Source organism: Nycticebus coucang, chromosome 7 (assembly GCF_027406575.1).
Source record: "Nycticebus coucang isolate mNycCou1 chromosome 7, mNycCou1.pri, whole genome shotgun sequence".
Lineage (NCBI taxonomy): Eukaryota > Metazoa > Chordata > Mammalia > Primates > Lorisidae > Nycticebus > Nycticebus coucang.
The window spans coordinates 74293061-74315721 of record NC_069786.1 but is presented as its reverse complement, the minus strand read 5'-3'; the positions used below and the strand labels follow the sequence as shown (position 1 = coordinate 74315721).

The following is a 22661-nucleotide window of genomic DNA, read 5'->3' as shown; positions in this document are numbered from 1 at the left end:
TTACCACAATTTAAAAAAGAGGGAGGCAAAAACAAAGTAAAGGAAGTGAAGCAAACTATGAAGGAAGAAGAAAATGACAAATCATATTATCATCCGCATCCTTTGAGAGGTAAGAGAGGATGTTGCATCCATGAAACAAAATGAGGGTGCTATTAAAAATTTAAAAAGGAATATATAGACAACAAAAGAAGGGCTCAAAGAAATATCACTGAAAACTGTGATATTAAAATCTCAAGAGTAGGAAGAAATTTCTTAGAAAATAGAGCAAACAGGAAAAGAAATCAATAATAAGAAAAATATAAGACATGAAAAAAGGAAATGAAGAGGAAAAGAAAGTTTAAAAGTACAGGTAAATGAAAATAAAAGAAAAAGAAGGGGCGCGGGGAGAAAAACCAGCCCAAAGGTCAAATAAAGGGAATTCCAGGGAAAAAAGGAACAAAAGGAAAATAAATCATCAAAGAGCTTACATTAATTTTTTCTCATATTAAAGGTTGTGATTTTCCAGATTAAAAGGCTCACAAAGTACTGAGGATAATAGATGAAAATAAACTCACAATTGGGCACATTTTCATGATATTCCACAAGTCTAGAAGCCAACCCTACAAAAGCTGGGTAGGAGGGCGAGTTATTTCCAAAGTGTTAGTATAACAACCCCTTCTGACTTCTCAAAAGTAACATTTAAAGCTAAAAAAGCAATTCCTTTAAAATTTCAATGGAATGATTTCCAACCTAGAAATAAATCTTATCTAGACAAACTATCAGTGAGATGTGACAACAGTGTAACAACATTTCAGACTGCAAGGCCTCTCAAGTCTACTTAGCCTACGCTTTTTCTTGAGAAGCTCTTAAAGGATATGTCTCACCAAAATGAGGGGAGAAAACCAGAAAGAAAGACAGAAAAACAAAAGAGATGAAGACACCCCCAGAATTATGGTGAAGGAGGGTGCTAAGATGACAAGCATATGTCAGACATCGAAGACAACCAGTCCAGATTGGAGACATGCAGAAAGTTCCAGGAGCGATTTCTTCATGAAGCTGATGGAATACCCGAAGCATCTGAACATTTTGAAAGGAGATTTCAACAACGGGTGGAGACTTTAGGAGTTGAATTAATTACAAATACACAGAAAATTAAGCACATATGAAAAAAAGACTATTATTAACTCTACTTTCTTTTCAGGGAAGGGAAAGTAGCCACAGTAAATGGCATAACTTAATTATGAATATCTTGTACATAGTCATACTGATATAAGGCCTTAATATTTATCTCAACAAAGTATATGTCTTAGAAAATGAAAAGGGTTAGTACATGAGGCAGCAGAGTTAGCAGATGTAATATAAGACCGCTTCATCTTCACCTGCAATGGTGGGACATTAATAGATACAGCTTAAAGCAGAAAATAATCAAAAAATAAAATTTCAAGCATCTTACTTTACTAAATACAAAAATAATTATGTAGATTATTTGAAAGTAGTTGGTTGTCTCTGGGTGAGAGAAAATTTTGGTAGCAGAAGAGTTCTGCTATTTGTGTGTGCGTGTATATAAAAATCGCTTTGTAGACTTCATTGTATTAAAACTGTTCACATTTATAACTTTAATTTTAAAATATTTTTAAATTAAAAATAAAAACTAAAGTGTTTTCACAGGGCCAAGAACTTTGAGCAAAGTTCCCAGCCCGTGGAGGATAATTTCCACCACCATGTTCAAATGTCCCAAACCTTACCTATTTAATTCCAAGCAGTTACAGTCTACTAGCCCGTTAACATATTAAAATGATTTACTGAAAGAAAAGATGATTAATTTTTTAATGAAAATAAACAATCTTAAGAATAGAAGTTGAATTTTCCTGTAACTTACCTATTTGTTCATTGTTCTTCCATATCATGGGGAATAACCAGTGTTTGGATTTTAGCTTAGAGATATAAACTCCTATAGAGGGCATATAGTTGGAAGGTAGGATTGATTATGTAGTGTCTGGACTACTTAGAGTGGCCAGAGCTGGATTTAATTGCTCAGCCAAAGTAGTTTCAGGGCATAAATTACTTCTAGAGTAATTTATAGCCAGTGAATAGACTAGGGATATGAATACAGAATGGTCTCTGATAACCTAAAACGTCAAAGTGACTCCAAAAGTGGTGCACAGGATATGTAAACTCAATAAAATCAGCCTAAAAATGATTTCCAAAGATTTTTTTTCTTCCTTTTAGGTTTTGTTAGGGCAACTGATTGACAGCTACCTAACATGACAGTTTTTAAAACTCTGAATATGTATGACCAATATAGTAATTTGTTGTAGTGTTTATATAGAATGGAGCTAAACAATGTGGTAAAACTGACCCCTTCAATGAAACATATGCTTATTCTGCTAACCCTCCAAATATCTCTATTTTATTAAAACAACCTATTTCACACCAGAGATATGCTATCTTACCCTTTATATCCTTCTGAATACACAGAATATGTGTGTAACAAAGAACATGTGTAAGCTACAGAATATAAGGATAGGAGAAACAAGGCAATGTGGTGTATTCGCATCTCCTTCTGAATAGCAGCGATTAAAATGCACAGCTGTTGGCTGCCCAGATGTTTCTTGCATTTAGTGCTCTGTAATATACATCAGAATATATTGTATCATCGCGATTTCTGTAAACTAGACAGTTCTGTATTCTAGATTCTGAAGACCAGATCCAGTGTATATATTTTATCTTCAGATTAGGTTTCCTTCCCCACCACTCCCCTTCATTTGCTTAGGGCATTTGCAGTTCAGAAACAAAAGACATTTACAGCTCAGAGTTTAGTGGTATGAGGGTGTAAGTGCCGGTCAGGCCTGATTTATGTTGCACTTCTGATAAGCAGCGGAGGAGAGCAGAATGGGGGTTTGGGAAAGCTGGTGAACTTGGCTTGACTTATGTCTTTTGCTTTTGTAGGCAGCCAACATCCCTCTGGTATCAGAACTTGCCATCGATGACATTCATTTTGACGACTTTTCTCTCGACATTGATGCCATGATCACAGCTGCTCTCCGCATGTTCATGGAGCTGGGGATGGTACAGAAATTTAAAATCGACTATGAGGTAAGATCTTCTGTCTTGGATGATCCAAGGAGTGCACCTGGTGCAGTGTGTTAGCCACTCTGAATCTTGGGTTTCCCAAACACAAAATGGGGATGATAATATCTTCTGTGCATACCTCATGAGATGACCAGCTGAATCCGATGAGATGTTTGTGGAAGGTTACTGAGGCTTAATCAGATGCCAGGTGCCATTTGAATAGTGGCCCACTGGAGACATTTAACAACTGCCTGACACAAACTATCTGCTCCCATTTCAGACACTGTGTAGATGGCTTTTGACAGTGAGGAAAAACTATCGAATGGTTCTGTACCACAACTGGAGACATGCCTTCAACGTCTGCCAGCTGATGTTTGCCATGCTAACTGTAAGTGTGTCCAGGGAGAGTGGAAGGTTAGCCTTCCTCTGTGTGAGCCATTCTCCTTGATGATTCCATCTTTCTGAAAAATCACCATGGGATTACTTTATTCACCTGCCCATGTTATGGGAATATACATGTGGCAATTTCTGAGCTTTAAAGCTGTAAAGTCATCGACACTTTGAAACAGGTGCAGCCATGGAATGAGCCTCTTTTCAATGTTTTATCTTGGTAAAGTGGTTCTTTTAAAAAGAAATGCTCAATTTTCAAAGGAATCTTTTTGTAGGAAAAAAATGGAACTGAGTGACAGAACAAAGAGATCACTGGATATGACTCTCTGGGCTAGTGACCATAACCACAGGAACATGGAAATCCTGAGACAATGCAGATGTAAGAGAATATCCAGGGAGGCCAGCGGGGTAGGAAGGGACAGGAATGAATGCTCTCAGGATTTAGGGGCTCCCTAGGCATAAAATCTCTGCTCTCAGGGGCCATCACCCAGGGACGGTGGCCAGTCTGCTTCATGGAGATTTCTAGTGCAGCTGGGCAGAGGTAAACCTTGGAGTTTAACCTGAAAGCAAATGTTTGTGGCCAAGATTGAAATGAAAACAAAGTCTCTACTTATCTTCATTTGCTGGCAAGAAATAAGGCTTGTTTTGGCCTTCTTTCCACTACCTTGTTAAGCTAGCGTCAAGTAAAGTGTTTTCTGGGATAAGCATGTTGGTTTCTTTTGCTTCGTAGTCATACATGCATACATGTGCACATGTGTGAGTGTGTATAAACATATTGACCGTATAAAACAAGAGAATGTGAATTTTGGATTCTCACCACATCAATACAAATACCTTATATTCTTGCACCCAAGTTAAAATTTAAACACAAAGTTGGGGAACTCCAAATGGACAGACTCTCACGCTTCTTCCTCGTGAAAACCTATGTCTCATTCTCTGCCTATTAAACTTTTGCTCATCCTTCAAGGCATTGCTCTAATGCCAGTTTTCCTACAAAGTCTTTTTCTTCCTCCCAGAACATCAATAATTACTTCTTTCTCTACTCTGTATCTAGTACAACATATCTTTCTTTCTACTGCTTATTTTATATTACTAATCTCTCCTACAGAGCAAGCCGCTCAGGGAAAGTGGTCATTTTTTATTCTTTTAACAGCATTCACTTATTTGATCAACCACCATTTATTGAGGGCCCCACCACCACCCTTCACTCTATTCTGCATCTGGTAGGTTTCCACAGATGTACACTGAATCGACTTGAATGGAAATGTGCGTATGGCATAAGAAGATGGGACAAAAATGTCTTTTGTACTCACGGATTTGAGTTTGGATATCCTCAACTATTAATGGAACAGGCAGAAAGAACTGGTCTGGCCCGTCCTTATGTCATATCCACCATCAGAGCAGTGAGCTAGTCAAGTAAGAAAATGAGAAAGGAAGATGCTTTGAAGCATAGGGCTTCATCGCTCAAGTGTCAGCATTGCTGGAGGGAAAGAACACTTTCATTTGCTTTTCCATATCATATCTCAATAGATGAAGAATAATTTTCTGTGTACAGAGTTCATGTGTCTGGCTCACAGAGGACGCTCACTAGGAAGGAATTACTAACTGATTGTTTTGGCAAACCTGTGGATCTACTGTGAATTGCTAAGGAATAGGGAACCTTGGAAGCAGGAACCTTGTTTGATGAAGGAGAAAGGAATGGCCATGACATTGTGAGTTACAGATGTCAAGCCCACAGAGACATATTTTTATGAGCCTTAAAATAGTTAGGATGGGGCAATCTGGTAAGAGCAGCAGAATTAGAGTAAACACTTAGGAGTAAAAGGAAACATACACGCAAGTTTTGTCAGTATTTCCATGATATGGCAATCTTGATCAGGAAACTGACGACAATAGAGCTCTTTAACTATGTTACTACAGTGGGGATGCTCATACCCTCAGAATGTTTCCAGGTTGCATTTGTTCTTGGAAGTATGCTCAGGGATTTTGAGAAGTATCACTGTGGGAGAAGATTTAGTTTTTTTTATTTTTGTGGGGTGGTTTTTTTTTTTTTTTTTGCATTCTTACTAACACACCAAAAGAGGATATTTCATTGTTAACATTCTCTAAGTGGGGGTAGAAAGGATTGCAAAATAAAAACGTGACTTTGGAAAGAATATGTTAGTAAATATCTTTTTCTCCCTGGCATTGAACTGAGTAGCCACATTTAGGAAATAAATGATTTTCTGTCATTAAATTTTTGTTGAACTTGACTAAGGGTTACAATAGGTTTAACATGTCAAGTTTTATTTGTGAGTTGGTAAACCTTGGAGTTTCCACAAATGTACACGAGTATCTTCTTCAACCTGACCAAACATTACTTGCTAAGTATGAATAAGAATGAATTTAATTCACTCTTCAATTCCAATCTCTGAAATACAACCTCAACCCATGGCAAATGATACCCTACTTACTTCCATGAACAGAATACTTCTGGGTCTTTCACTGTGTGGGGTTCATTGGCGATCCTAATTCCATTCAAGTGATCTCACATTTCATATTCATGTGTTGAATTAGAACCCAAATTTTCTATTAATTTGGGAAAAAAGAAATTCACCATCACAAAAGTAGGGTGGCACATGTGTGCCACATTTTCCTCTAGATGGAGCTCCAAGGCAAAGTTTCCCAGCCAGTTGCCAGAAAAGGGGGGTGGGGACTTGGTTACCAACCTTTCTTGAAAGTGCTTCTTTCTTTCTAGCCCAGGAGATACCGAAGCACACACCCCACCACAAAACAAATGCTTTTCTTAAAATAGACACACAAGGTCTATTTTAAGCCAGTCTTCCTGAAAGGAGTGTCTCCTGTCCAGAGGGACCTGTTTTATGACTGCCTTCTTGCATACGGTGCTGTTACCATGAATAACAATGTTCTCTGTGTGACCTTAACTCTATGATTATGTATTTTCCGAAGCCTGTTGTCTCTGGGAGTGGAAAGATCGGTAGTTGTGTGTCACTGCTCAGCAAATTTTGGCACAATGTACAACAAGACAAGCAAATTATAAATACATACACGCCCCAGTTTCCTTTAACCTTAACACCATTTCATACACAGGAAATACATTTATTGACTCAGCATTGTACTTTGTGAAAGTAGTCAGGTTCATGTCTAGGTAACAAAGACGTTTTTTAAAAATTAGAATGACTTTGTAGGACAGGCAAATTTGATATAAAACAATAGGGATTTTAGTTCACCAGGTGCCCTGTTAATGACTTATTAATTTGTCCATGCCTCCAACCTGAATTTTCAAATTCATAACATGAAAGCTTCAATGTTATCATTTGCTTTAAAAGAGATGCTTAGATAGATAAAATTTATAAAACACTTTTAATTTCTTTCATAAAGAACAGTAGGTAGTGCCCGTTACCATTTGTGTTTATAAAGAAGAATAACAACCTCCAGGTCAGTGAAGATTATACAAATTATCTTTATCAATAGAAGTTTGTAGAGTAAATATTCCATCAAGCACAAGCCTAGTGAAAGCTGATGGACATGTTTCTATTCGTGATGCATACAGGATAAGGGAATGACGGTGCTTTTGTTCCTATTCTATCAAATAAAAGGCACGTCATGACGCCGAGGTTGCAGATACTTTTTGCAGTACTATAAATGATGTATGAGCACTGACAGATTTTCCGGGGCAGGGTCGGGGGAGAAAGATTTCCTTAAGAGTCAGTATTCTTTACTGTCCCATAAATGTACTCATTAGCACTTTGGGCCATGCCCTGCATCCAGGAGGGGCTCAATAAATATTAATTGAATGAGTGAATTTAGGGTAATATTATGCAAGAGACCGTGTTCCTCAATGTCCAGTTTAAAAAAAATCTATAAAATGATGAACAGCTATCACTGCTCGAAATCTTGTTCTTTCTTCATATCACACTAAGGTTCAGCCAGGGTTCATATAGAATATTATGATCTTGCAGAATTCACTGGATCTGAAAAGAGAAGAGCACACGATCACATTAAAATTTATGGTGTTGCTGGCAGCGCGGTGCTGGCGGGGAATTGCAGTTAAACGCTAATAATAACCAAGTATCACAGCAAACACATTGACACCCCCTGACATTTACTGGGGGCTTCTTAAATCTTAATGTGGGGGGGGAGTGTGTTTAAATCCATATTTGTGTTGTCAAGAAGGTTATTTCTATAGATAAAGTAAGCCATTCCATTGATAATTCAAACTAGAGAGTAGAAGGGATGTTTAGGGAGGAAATTCACCCTCTTCACCAGCTTGAGGATAATGCGCGGTCTGCTGTCTGCAGTTCTCAGGGAAGTCCTTGATTTTTTGAGATAGAAAATTTCTTCTGGAAGGAGATCTTAGAAGCATAATGGAAACTCTCCCCCACCCCCTCCCACAGGGGTCAAAACCAATTGAATTTTTAAGTAAAATATTTTTACTCAATAACAAATCAAATTCCTTTGTAGATTGTAATAGTGGAAGTTTCAAAGACAGAGATGTAGGTCTTTTGTTCTATAACTGACTATAATACAATAATCCTATTTATAATCATCAAGCATCATTTCACATTGCATTGCCTTATCAATAAAAGTATTACCTAGCTATATTTACTTTAAAATAAATGGCAGCATCATCCTAGCAATACAGTAACATCTGCATGTTAGGAAAGCCAATTTTTCAATCTTCATGCAGATGTAACTTCTAAGATGGCAAATCTTTCATTTAGGAAAGGAATAATTTTTGATGTTTTTGCAGCATATCAACACTGGATGCTATAAATTAACTATGGAGTGAATCAATTTGAATATATGTTTAAATTACATTTAAGACTTCTGTCTTTTAATCATTTACGAAGGTTTCTAATTTTTATTCTCTCTACCTACAACTCAGAGCCCCAATTAGGTGCTCCATGCTTCTAGCTGACATTCCCTTTATCTACATTTATTTTATAAAGGAAAAAAGGCAAAGCCACACATAATTAAGAACCTGGAGTGCTAATAACCAAACATACAATTGGGCAGGATAATCCAATCCATTTCCTCTCACAGGAGAGTAACCTCCATAACTCACTTTAAGCGCTGCCATTCATGAGTTATGGGTCATTCCCTTTCTAGTGAAAATAAATTCTCTCGCACCATCAGCCAGAGCTGGGTATTTTTCTTAGGACATGTAAATTGTAAAAGTGTATGAACATAATCATGTCCGGTGTTAAAGGGAAAGTATAAGCTCTTGCTCTTGGACACAGGCTGTAAGGAAAAGTATGTGGTTTCCAGGCTGGGGCTGCCTAGTTACAATACAGGATTTTTGATTAAAGTGAATTTATTCTTGAGATTTTTATGGTGTTGGTAAACTGCTTAATCTGTCGCTTTGTGTTTTATGATGCCAGCTGAATCCTCCAGGTCAGGGAGACCCAGCAGCAGAGCCACGGTCATTTGTCACAGCCTCCATTTTCCACGGTGTATGACTTCTTAGTGGTACTTTCTTAGGATTGAAACCTGGTACCTACGGACGTTAAGTTGGGAGCTTTAAAAAGTTTTAATTCTTCATGGGTCACGTGTTTAACGTTGGCACAGTGATGGCTAATAAAAATTGGGGTAAGCTTTGAAGAAGCTGCGTATTCTTAAAATTCATCGACCTGGCCTCAGTGGCACTTTCAGAGATCTTTCTGCACAATTAATGTACACCAAGTGATCTGCTTCATTGTCTGTGCTCACAAACCATATGTTATATGTAGCTCACTAGTAATTTATCAAAAATAAAATATAAATTCCCTAATCATGGACAAAACATGCTGTCCTCACCTTCAAAAAAAAAAAAAAAGACACAAAGTGCATCTATTCTTAGTGTTGAAAGCTAAGACTGACATTCTATTTCTTTTAAAAATGTAGTGTATGTGCTCCATAGTTAAAGCTATGTTTTTTTATTATGTAAATTGAAGTAATCATCTCAGGTCTTTATTAAGATATGTAGTCTAAAATGTTCCTTATATTATTTGTAAATCTTTTTGTACCTTTTTTCAAAATACAAAAGCAGAAATATATTGATCAATTTTTATTTGACTACATCATGACTTCTTGAGAATGAAATAAAGAGTATTGGCAAATGCTGAAGGTTTACTTTAAAATACTCCAGCAAATAAAAGAAACAAACAAAACCCTGACAGATGAAACAAGACGGGCTAAACACAGATTCTACTGGAGTTAGGTGACATCATTATAGTATTCCATTTTTTCTTATATTTTTAACTTTCCAAAATAAAGATATTTTGAATTATGGTAATAAGTAGGTTAAAAATTAAGTCTTGGAAGTAGTTAAAAATATAATCAAATATAATAAGAGTATTGTATAAAATCAATACAATTTTTTATTCAAGTATCAAAGATCTACTCGACACATGTGTGCCAGATAGACCATTAAGGTCTGCTGCCTTGCCTCTCTGAGAGTTCCATGGACAAGCGTTTGCAACATTATTTAAGGTTAAGAGTCAACGTATGTCCATAATGTGAGTTAGGTTTTAAGATTTGATAATAAGGATATTCAGAAGCTTCTAGTTGTGAAAGTCATTAAAGCACAGACCATAAGTTCTTTCCAACTCTAAGCTTGGTAAGGAAAGGATCATTTAGACCTAAATCAATATTTAATTAATGCCGAGTCAATATTTGGCTCACATTCATCTTGAAAAGAAAGAGAGGCAAATTTAATCAAAACTATCCCACTCTTCTGAATAATTCGATAAACTACAATTGGTTTGTGGTATTGCATTCTCTAGTAAAGGAGACGTGGAAACATGTCAGTACTGGGTGGTGACTCTCCCTCAGCTGGAAATGTCCTGGTCTCTGGATCTCAAAGTAGGGCTAAAGTGCCTCCTTTTCAACTCAGCAGACTCAAATCTTGGTAGACCTGATCAGTATTATAAAAGCCAAAGGAGTAGGACCACTCGACTGAAGAGCTATAGCTTGTCCAGGAGGGATTTTTTTTTTTTTTTTGAGACAGTCTCACTATGTCACCCTTGGTAGAGTGCCCATGGCATCACAGCATACAGTAACCTCAAAGTCTTGGGCTTAAGCAATTCTTTTACCTCAGCCTCCCAAGTAGCTGAGACTACAGGCACCCACCACGACACCCGGCTATTTTTTTGCTGTTGTTGTCGTTGTTTTTAGCAGGCCTGGGCCAGGTTCGAACCCACCAGCCCCTGTGTATGTGGCCAGCACCCTACTCACTGGTTACAGGCACCAAGCCTCCAGTAGGGATTTTTCCGCCCTCAATACAGGGTTGTTGTTGAATACCTGTTCTTCTGCTGTGCTTCTATTACACACTATCTCTAGTTGGCAAAGGAAAGATTCTTTTTTAAAAACTAAGCTATGATGTCACACCAAGAAGTACAAACATACTGGTAAACACTCTTGGTAGGCAATTGAAATCTCCTTCCATCCTAAACCTTAAAGTCATCTGCCCAAGTTTATTTATTGCCAAAGAGTGTATCAAATGGTTTGATACCATCCACCTGCCCCTTAGATATATACGTTGAAAGGTTGCCATATTCCATCTTGAAGCAAACAACATTGGGTTGTAAAAAGAAGTATGCTGGGCTTGCTGCAAATGCACATGGAACTCAAACATTCCCTGACCACCCTGATCCAACTTTGACTAGGATATGTGCTGAATTGGGAGGTGAATGAAGGCACCCTTTCTTCTAGAACCATCAGTCTCTGTTAGGAGATGTAAGTTTCACAAACCAATTGCTCATGTTAAGTATGGCCTAGCAGAGCTGGACCTGCCTATCGCCAACGTCATGATTGGGGCCATTGTTTCTTAGAAGATACAGGCACCTTGTGTATGGCATTTACAATGAAACCCTTGAGGACTGCTTTTTGCCTGAAATAAATTTGATTTTGGCCAGGCGCAGTACTGCACACCTATAATCTTAGCACTCTGGTGGGAAGACCAGAAGAGGAAGACCTAGACCAAGGTGGGAAGATGATTTGAACTCTGAAGTTCTAGACCAGCCTAAGCAAGAGCAAGACCCCATCTCTACTGAAAATAAATATTAGCCAGGTGTCATGGCCCATACCTGTAGTCCCAGCTACTTGGGAAGCTGAGGCAAGAGGATGGCTTAAGCCATATTCCTGTGCCAGGGCCGCGTACAGTCCAGGACACACCTTCTCCAGAAACTATGCAGGAGTGGGTGTCCCCTCCTCCTTTTGCTCTCTTCCACAAAGCCCAGCCAATGTCTGTGTCGGTTTCTCAGGAGAAAAGGCACTCTGTGGCCCTGCCGTGCTGGCTCGACCAGGTTGCATGTGCTGCAGGGATCATGGCCATCTTCCTCACTGCTCTTTTCTAGTGACAAGTCAGGAGTAAATACTCCACAAACGTTTGTTCAGTGAATAAATGAATAGATATATTTCAGAATATCACTATGTACTTCAAGCGAGGACAGCTGGATGAAGTGTATGTTTATTCTTATAACAAAAAAGAATTTCCAAAGGCACACACATTTGGTACATGTGTATACATTCTAAGGAGCAAATGTTCTTTATGGGAATTTTGCACACAAAGGAAAAGTTTTAAGTGTAATCTCACTACTGATAACATTTTGTTATATATCCTGACAATGTTTTTCCTTTGCATATATTTCAACATTTTTTAAGTTGGGATATCACAAACGATTGTATCTTTCTTCTCTAATTGTCATTTGTAAAGCACTGTATATTGTCAGGCACTTTGGATATGCCAGACCCATGTTTACACTAAAAGTGTCCAGTGGCTGTGCAGTATCAACCTCTTACCATTCAAGAATAACATCCTTTATGAAATGAAGCACACACCAAATGATTCTTCAAAGCCTTACTGCCTAACACTCTATTATCAGACCAGTATCTAAAAGCTGGACAATTACCCCCACACCTCACCATAGAGCAGCGGTTCTCATCCTATGGGTCACAACCCCTTTTTAACAATGAAAATACCTTGCGGCATTAGGAAGGTTGAGAACCACTGCCACAGAGGCTACGTAGCACAGTGGGTAAGAAAACAAGACTCTAATCTCATCGTTACCATTTTTTAGCCCGTAATTTGGTGCCACAATATCCTCATCTATGAAATGGGAAGATAAGGACAGTATCTACCTCAGAATATTCTTGAGACCATTCAGTATCTACCTCAGAATGAACTAATGAATTTGAAATATTTGGAAAAATGTCAGGCTTATACTAAGCACTATAAAAGTTAACTATTGTTGACTGTATCTCGAGCCTCTTCTCAAATATACCAACTGCTTGATGCATAGCAGGCACTTGATAACATCTGTTAAGTGAATGAATGCTTTATAGCACCATCTAATGTTGATATTATAGCTGTCGATTTTTTTTTTTTTTTTTTTGCAGTTTTGGGCTGGGGCTGAGTTTGAGCCCACCACCTCCAGTCTGTAGGGCCAGTGCCCTACTCCTATGCCACAGGCACCGCCCTATAGCTGTTGTTTTTACACCATTTTGGATTCAGTGGAGACACAAAGCAAGTTGTTTTTCTCTGGCCATGATATTCCACCATTTATTAGTACTATGATAAAGAATCAGCTTTAAAATGAGAATACATTATGGCTGGTTTAAATGTTACATTTGCTAATGATAGAAATTACTGGGTAGTCTAGAGCATCAATCTTACTGATTTGGACCCTTTGGAGTTCTAGTTTGTACATGCTGTAATAGCTGTGGGTGGCCTTGGCTCCGTGAAGGACTGTCACTGGAGGCCTGTTCAGAGGCCATCACCAGCTTCTCTGGAGTGAGGTGTGACATAGGTGTACCTGCTTTAGCTGTCTCTTTACTTAGATATACATGGGTCATGATGAAAGTTTTGAGATACACAAAAATCAAGAAACACAAAATCCAAGCAGTCAGAAACCAATAAGCTGTCCCAGCAACACCAATCAGCCAAGCAACTTGAAACTTACATGAGAGAATCAGAAAAGTCACTGTCAATTGTGTTTCTTGGAAGTGAAATAACAGACCACAACATAGTCTGTCTCAAAATTTTTGTAGTGACCCCCATATTGCATCCACTGCTTACATTTCTTCTCTTTTTTTCTTTTTTTTTTGAGACAGCGTCTCATTATGTCACCCTCAGTAGAGTACTGTAGTGTCACAGATCAAAGCAACCTCAAACTCCCAGGCCTAGGCGATTCTCTTGCCTCAGCCTCCCAAGCAGCTGGGACTACAGGCACCCACCACAATGCCCAGCTATTTTTTGTTGCAGTTGTCATTGTTGTTTAGCCGGTCTGGGCCGGGTTTGAACCCACCAGCCTGGGTGTATGTGGCTGGCGCCCTGCTCGCTGAGCTACGGGCGCCACCAACACTGCTTACATTTCTGATATAAACCATGAGGGAATACAGGTGAGAAGATATATTAACATCAAGGTCAATAAAACCCATGATTATTGGGTCAAGAGCAGAAAACACATAATTTTATTTGAAAATAAAAGAATTAACTATCGTCAAAATGGGATAAATGCATTAAAAATGCTTCCTGCTTCTTTGTTTTCTCTTGAAAGTATATTGTCTTCAGCAGGCAGTTGGCTCTCTCTGCCCACTATAGGTAAGTGTAGGTCAGAATGGCTCAGCCTGGAAGGAAGATGGATGAGGGCGGGGGAGGGGCAAAAAGACACTTCGTGGCAGATGAGCATTTTTCAGGCCTGATGACTTTCAGAAACCATTTACCAGGCAGCTTTAAATCACAGTCAAGAGATAGGCACTCCTTCAGGAATGCAGGTATCACAACAAGAGAGGTGAATATGTTTTCTGTGACCACATGCATGCTGTACTTCCGGGATTCCTTACTCTGAGCATCCAGAGTTGGGCTCCATGATCTTGGATTATTATAAGATTATAAAACATTTGAAGAAGACAATCCATGGCTTTCATCAAACTCTCAAAAGTATCCATGATACAAGTAGTTTAAGAACCAGATGCTGAATTTCCAGGGGTGGGAGAAAGGTGGCTATGTAAAATATATAAATATATATGGCAAAATCTGTTCCATCCTATTGTATAATGGGTGACAACCGAGGGCTTTAAAGTGATTTGGGATTTTGATCTTGACTCTATTAGATGGCATTTGGTTTTAACTCCTAATTAAATTTCTAGTCAAATTACTTTATTTTAACATTATCCCTACACTGACTATTCTGATTTATCAGCTAGTTTAGTCATAGCATTTTCAAGGGCAAAATCTCTCTAAATTTCAGGGCAGTTCATTGTTGTTTACAACTCTTAATTCCACAGTATCACAGATAATCATTTCAGACTTTCAAGACTTACTAAGTATTAGCAAGACCACCCCAACTAAACTGACTTATAGATTTAAAATGATAGAGGTGACAGAAAAAGACATTTATACTCTCTTTTTCTTTCAAAATTCCTTATCCCAAAATGAGAACAAGGAATGTACACAAACTTCACCTTTCATAGACTCATAACATATGAAGGCAGAAGAGAGTGGGAGGATGGTTCACGACCTAGCAGTGGGAGGATGGTTCATGACCTAGCAGAGAAGAGCAAAGTCCAACCCAAGTGCTGGCAGCGGTGAGGAGTAGGGGAAGGGGTACAGTGCCCTCCCAGAACTTACCAAGGCTCCAGAGCTAGAGGCGTCAGCTACCACAAATACGGGGTGAGGTGGAATGAGGGAGTGACGAAAACAGTGGATGCCCAAGTCTCCAGGCCCTCTCCTGTAGTCAGAGGGCTACTCTCAGGCCATCTCTGCAGTCATGAGAGTTATTTGCTAGAGAAACTCAGCTGCAGGCTTGAGGAGACCAGCAAAATTAAAGTTAGGATGGATGGGGTGCACACTTAAAGTAAAAGGACTAAGTGTAAGCCTACATCTTCACAGATGGGAAGCCACAGTTCGCTTTTCTCAAGATTCTAACATGCGTGTTTACACCATTCCCACGCAACAGGTTGGAAAGTCCAGAGAAATGAATTTACATATTTATATTTGGAGATCTCCAGCAGAGGACCAGCTGACCACCCAATCATCCTGGGATAAGGCCCTGAAACCTGCAGGCACCACCCACGCATATTGGTGCATGGGGAGCCTTGCGTGCCTTACTCGTAAATCTGGATAGACTACCAAAGACTAGCAGACACTTGAGGGAAACCACCAAACACAGAGAAAAGAGGTTCAAAGGCAACAGGAAGTTCAAGGAACAGAAGAAAGTTTCAGAAGAATTAGTGTCTTCAGAAAGATACCACACATCCATGGGAGAAGAATGGCATACTATTGGTAAAGGAGCAAAATATTATTACTCCTAGAAAATACGGGCAAAGTCTTTATGGGAAAAGGGAAAGAGACGAGCAAATCAATATAAGAAGTATAGCATCCAACCAGTTGGAGTTCCATTCATATAGGACAGAAATAATACTGGATAGAAAATTATTTTAAAAAATTAAAAGAACATGGTACCAAAGAAATTGAACCTCCAGATTAGGCTTAGCATGAAAATAGAATGGAAAAAAAAAAAAAAGTTCCAGATCAAAGTGTATCTTTGTGAAAGAGCTGAACCCCAGGGATGCAGATTCCAAACAAAAGAAAATCAAGTAACCTAAGCATTAGGAATAAGAATGGGTACCTTCTGGGGAAGCGAGGACACAATAGGCCAGTCCTTCAAAATTCTGAGTGAAAATGTTTCAAACTAGAATTGTTAGGCAAGCTAACAGAAAATAGAATCAAAAATGTTTTTCGGGGATGCAAAGCCTCAAAAACCATGAACTCCTCCGGAGTTAAAAAATTGACACCAAGGCACTGGAGGGTAGGAGATAAGAGATCAACCCCATGAATAATGGGGAGGGAATGTAGTGGGGCAGTGGCTAGGCAGAGAATCCAGACCAACAGAGGCATCAGGCTACAGGAGAGGGTCCCCAGGACGCAGGATCTAAAAATAAGCTGTGACAGTGTGGACCTTGTTTGACATTGTTCTGAGAGACATTTGATGGAGCTGTGTAGGGTGTGTGCAAGCTTAGCTGTTTCATAGAAAACCTAACTCCAAGAAATGAAAACATGTACATATGAAAGGAAACAATCACTAGCGGGTGGTATCTGGAAAGCTCATCCATGGATCACACCGGAGCGTGAGCAGACAGTAGGTGAGCGTAAATCTCACCTGTCCCTAGACATCAGCAGTGTGGGCGGCAGATTCTGGCCAAGTAAGAATACAAGTAGCTTACCCCTCTCTGCCTCCTACTATCGGTGAGACCTTTGGCATATGACTCAGCCTCACTGTGACTCAGCTTTCTCATCTGTTAACTGGGGATAATAACAGTTCTTACTGAACACTACCATTATGAGAATTTGATGAATTAAATAGTTGCAAAGCCCCTGGGATGATGTATTGGTACACAGGAAGGATGAAATGAGTACTTGGTGAATAACCAAGCGCTAATATGTGCGTGCTGCACAGAAATGTGGGAGGAAACCTAGCAATGTGGCTAAAAAGGAAAATAGAAAATGTTGCCTTAAGCAATCAGGAAAGGGGAAGGATGAGGGATGACTGGCTTTTTGGTTCTAAATGTCTTAGTATAATTTGAACTTTAACTGTTGTAGGTAATACTTTAAGTAAAGGAAAATTAACTTAGCGGAGGCACCTGTGGTTCAGTGAATAGGGCGCCAGCCCATATACCGAGGGTGGCAGGTTCAAACCTAGCCCTGACCAAACTGCAACAACAACAACAAAAAGTAGCTGGGTGTTGTGGCAGCTGCCTGTAGTCCCAGCTACTCGGGAGGCTGAGGCAAGAGAATCGCCTGAGCCTAGGAGTTGGAGGTTGCTGTGAGCTATGTGATGCCACGGCACTCCACTGAGGGTGATAAAGTGAGACTCTGTCTCTACAAAAATAAATAATTAATTTAAAAAAAAAGAAAGAAAATTAACTTAGAAAAACCAACAGTCAATTGTCAATTTTAAAATGGGCACACACAAACTGTGACGTGGACTATTTAATACTTACAATTTATTAACATTTCCATTTGCTACACAAATTAAGTTATATGTGTTTTTAATGCAGCAGCAGACCATGTATTTTAATTTTTTTAAATAAAACTGTCAACACAAGAACACATTATTTAGTTGTTTCTGAGGGGAAAAAAAACAACCACAAAGTTTTCACGGCTCTAAGAGAAGTGTCTTGCAGATATTAGCCAGAGATCTGGATTGGGGGTGGGGGGAAACACATGAAAAGTGAAGCAATTTGAACCCTAGCTCTCCCCTCCTCCTACCCTTTGATAAAGATTTTAATAAGTAATGAAATAGGAGACTTACAAAATAAAAGCAGTGTGTGTGTGGGGGGGGGGGGAGTGTGGACATATAAAGGCATTGGATCAAGAAAATGCATAGACCTCTTTCCCAGAGGTACACTTCCTCTTCTAACCTAGTGAAAGGGCCAGAAGGAACCGGAAAACCCTTGCTGCTCTTGGTTACAGAATTTTATCAAACTGCTTCCAGAAGAAATCACAGCTATGTATTTCACAAGCAAGCTACCACAGGATAAGAAAAAAAGAATTCCAAATAATGGTTATTTTACTCAATTCTCAACCTGGGTTACCTAACTCTCTGCCACGTTCTAGTTCCCAAGACATGCAGTATCTTACTATTGGTACAGATTTAATCTGTCCACCAACCTATTATGAATTAAGGTATTTACAAGATAACTTCTAGAATGTCATTGGGTAACAGTCTGGTACAACAAAGTTGCTCCTTTTAGTGTTTAAAAAAAAAAAAGAAAGAAAAAGAAAGAAGGGCAGCGCCTGTGGCTCAGTGAGTAGGGCGCCGGCCCCATATACCGAGGGTGGCGGGTTCAAACTCGGCCCCGGCCGAACTGCAACAAAAAAATAGCCGGGCATTGTGGCGGGCGCCTGTAGTCCCACCTACTCGGGAGACTGAGGCGGGAGAATTGCCTAAGCCCAGGAGTTGGAGGTTTCTGTGAGCTGTGTGACACTGAGGGCGATAAAGTGAAACTCTTGTCTCTACAAAAAAAAAAAAAAAAAAAAGTTTTGTTTTGTTTTGCTTTGCTTTCCATTTGCCGGATCTCATTTGAGTGGCATCCAGTGGATGTAATGCTCAGCTGGAAATTCACAGCCACCTTCTATGCCCCGACCACTGAAACCCCATGCTCATCATTAAAATGTGGAATAACAAAGCACATCTAGCTCTGGGCCTTTGCCAAACTGTCACTATATCTGGATAGCACAGCCTCCTCTCTAAAAAGAGAACAAAATAGTCCGAACTTTGTCCCAGTGTGACAGCGTGGGCCGCTGAGACCGCAAGCTAATTCATCACTGCGGGGACCTTAGGCTGTGCAACTGACCACCCAGCTTACTGTGGTCTGAGGGGGTGGCAGTTAAGCATCTTCTTAAATGATGTGGATATGAAAACAGGGCGGATTGTTGCTCAGCACACTAACCTTTTCCATCCTCCGTGCCCCCAGCATTGACTGTTGCCATTTTTCCCTTCTTCCCAGACCGCTGGGTTTCAAGAGATTTTGACCGAGGTGGAAATTTTAGCGGTGATTGTGGGATGCCTGTGTCATGACCTCGACCACAGGGGAACCAACAATGCCTTCCAAGCTAAGTAAGTGTTCTAATTGTTGTTATTTTAATGCATTTGCCTTTCTGTTCAGAGCCAAAGGTGACGAATACTAAAGAGTAAAGCATTAATTTCTGGCATTGGGGCCAAGGCCACACAGGCTTGGGCCGTGCATGTCATGGGGCCCATCCATCTTTATAATTCCCCATTCTTCTTTTAATTGCAAATTTGCCCTTCATGTCATGCTTGTTGATTTGGGCTGTCTCTGCTGACCTCACTTAGATAACAAAGCTCAGATTTTAAAGGGCCTATGTTTTTCCTCCCAGAATATTTGCCTTTATGGCATGATACGCTTCTTGGACTTACTACTCTCAAAATGTGATTTGAGGCTATTAAAACAAAAGCAGTCATAGGATATTTTATGAAACAAAATATCTTTTTTCCTTCTCCAATTGAATCTGTTCAGGATTCTTTATATAAGCTGCAGTGAAGAAAAGCTACTATGTGGAGTATAGTCTTGCTTGGTCCCTGCTCCCATAGCAAGTAGAAGACAAACCAAAGCATTACACACACACTTGCCACATACATAATGTGTGTGGACAGAATAATCTGGCCCTGAGCAAGTCGTACTGGGCAAGATAGACATTTCCAAGGCCACAGAACTCACAGGTGTTGAAAATAAGCTCAAAACCCAGATCTCCTGACTTTTATGTTGAGGGTCTAGTTTTAATGTTCTTTTTACTATCCGAATGCAAACAAAATGATACAGGAGTTCGGAGGCTGGAGGGAAAAGTTCTAGTTCTGGGCTGGAGAGGTTAGGGGAGGCTTTGACAAGAAAGGTAACACTGACTTTCTGATGACTGATTTCACAGTCCCCAAATGAGTTGGCCTTTGTTATCTGAAGCTTCAACAGCCTGTCCTGTGTCAGCAGGTCCCCCTCAGCTCCCCGCACACCTTCTCCCTGAGGCCTTGGAGTCCTGGGCCCTTGCACTTGCTCCGTCCTTCTCTCCCATCCTGTGTTCTAGAGCCCACCACTTCAACTCTCTCATACGCCATAATTTCTTTACCCTCTGAAGTTTCTGTGGCATCCACTCTGCAAATACCCAGTTCTGGTTCACTCTAACAATTCAGATTCTACCTAGACTTGTAAAGGCTATGAGAGAAAATGTCACAGTGGTGAGACTTTGAAACATTCCAAACATATATTCTCCAACTCAGCAGGGTGCTCTTTCCTCTCCCCAGTCCATCTGTGTCCCCAGCCGGCTCCATCCCCAGTGCTCTTAGCGGGTTCATATACCAGCCTTCTCTCCTCCAAGACCACCTCCTGCCCCCCCCACCTCCTCTGTGCCACTCGGCAGATCACCCTGCCTCCAACTTCACAGAGAAAATTGAGGCCATCAATCGAGAACGCTCTCAATTTCCTCCCCTGCCACTGATCACCTTATCTTCCGTCCCTGTCCTTCCTTCCTATCTCAGTGGAAGGACTGTCCTTCCCTTGTCTGAGGCTGTCCCTCCACCTCTGCTGAGGAGCCACTCCTTGCTTCTCTTCTGGGACCTCACCCATCCATCTTCCCCTCTGCCCTGTATCTACAGCCTCCTTTCTGCTGACTCTCTGCATCCTATTAATATAAACACTCCTCCCTCATCTTGGGGAGATAAAGAAACAAACCCTGCCCTAATCCCCACTCAAGTGGCTAAGGCGTCAGCCACATACACCCGAGCTGGCAGGTTCGAATCCAGCCCAGGTCTGCCAAACAACAATGACAACTACTATCAAAAAATAGCCGGGCATTGTGGCAGGTGCCTATAGTCCCAGCTACTTGGGAGGCTGAGGCAAGAGAATCACTCCTCACCTCCAGGAGTTGGAGGTTGCTGTGAGCTGTGATGCCACGGCACTCTACCCAGGGCAACAGCTTAAGGCTCTGTCTCAAAAAAAAAAAAAAATACACCCAGCCCTTCCTACCCACATGACTTTCAGTTCCACCTCCCCGGAGAAGCTGCCCTCAGTAATGTCACTAGCTGCCCTCTTTTCCAAAACCATTGGGCCCCTTTGTGATTTTTCTCAATCCTTCTTGCCAAGAGACGTATTTTTTCACTCCCTCTTTCCTGGAGCTCTCTCTTCCTTCCTTTCACAAAGAACTTCTTCCCCCTGTAAAGCCTTTCTTCTCAGTTTGCTTCTGGCTTATGCCAAGTGCCCTGGGGTCCTGCTCTGGATGGTCCTCCAGGCAGCCCCTCCCCCTATCTCCATTCCTGTGAGCCATGCTCTCAGCTCATGGTCAGGAACTTATGCTAGTCAAGCCCCACAGTCATCTCGATCCTTCCCTTCATGTACATCCCTCTCTCTTTTCCTCTAAGCCAGGGCTAAGTGACCACCAGGAATCTGCCCCCAGGGTAGCCCTCAAAGTCAGCCCCTCCTCCACATCATTCTTAGGGAAGCCCCCTGCTTCTCAGCACCTCTCTCAGGAGCTACAAGAAACAGCCTTACTCTCGCTCCAGCCAGCTTGGCACGCGGCAATAATCTAATTCACAAAGCTGACCATCAGGTCATTTCCATGCTTCCTGCAACTTTTAGAATAATATTCAAACTCCTTAGTTTAGCCCTTTGAGGCCCTTTTTAATCAGGGCTCCCCCATTTCTCTGGCTTAGCACCCACTCACCCCGCCCCACCCTATCCATACATCGACATTCCAGACACAAGGGACCACAGGACATGCCTAGCAGGGTCCTGCTTGGTCACATCTCTCCACTGCCCAACATACCCTTCTTCTTTCCCCAGACTCCTGAAAACTTCACCCCCAGGGCTCTATAGCTGATACGCCCTCCCTTGGTCCATTTTCTAGGCCCACAAGATGTCCTGGCTATGCCTTTTCTACAGTGTGTATCATCCTCCGCCTTAATTGCTGACTCACAGGTGTGTTTTTTTCTCGGTACCTGCAGTGGACAAACAGGGCCAGGAGCACTGCAACCAATAAATCAGTGATGCTCACCTGGTGTCCCATGAGAGGATGTTGGGTGTGCCGAGAAAATTTTTAACAATCATTAATTAAACTATTTTCAAAAGAAGTTCAAAGCACAGTCAATATATTATTTTTTTATTTTTATTTTTTGAGTAACATAATTCAAGTATGCTGAGGAAATTTAACTATAGGTTCAAGTGTGCCGGGAGATAAAATAGATTGAAAAACACTACAATAAACATTTGTGGAATGGAGGAATGAATAGTAACTGCATGAATGGATGAGACTTTAACTGTTTTAACATGGCTTTTCCACAAAGTTTCCTGATATCTTTAACAGGTATAACCTGTCGTAGATTATTATAAGATGCAGTTGTTGTACAGATGGGTTTGATGTTGCACTAAGGACCCGGAGTCTGCTGCAGTGTGTCCTGTGTCTGCTTTCATTCCAGGGTCTCACATTTCCTTATTTTAAGTTCCTGAGTCTGCATTTCATTTTTTTTTTTTTTTTAGGATTCCTCTCTCCCTCCGGTCATTGGTACCATTGTCAGGGTATGTCCCTCCAGTACCCTCTCTCCACTCCCCTACCACTCTACCACTTAGCCTTGAGGAGAGATAACTGCATCAGAATTGTGTCTATAAAACAAGAGTCAGCACCTAGTGGGTTCCTTTAAGAACAAAGTGCCCAGTACTTTTGCACAGAT

General features: G+C 40.6%; 1 protein-coding gene across 1 annotated transcript in view; it reads left to right on the top strand.

Annotated features, from left to right (window-relative positions):
* PDE11A (phosphodiesterase 11A) overlaps nt 1-22661 on the top strand; it is a 428924-nt gene that overhangs the window by 320429 nt on the left and 85834 nt on the right. The window contains exons 11-13 of the mRNA XM_053597557.1: nt 2929-3075; nt 3332-3439; nt 18937-19046. Of these exons, the coding sequence (XP_053453532.1) occupies nt 2929-3075; nt 3332-3439; nt 18937-19046 (365 nt within the window). The remainder of the gene's footprint in view (nt 1-2928; nt 3076-3331; nt 3440-18936; nt 19047-22661) is intronic.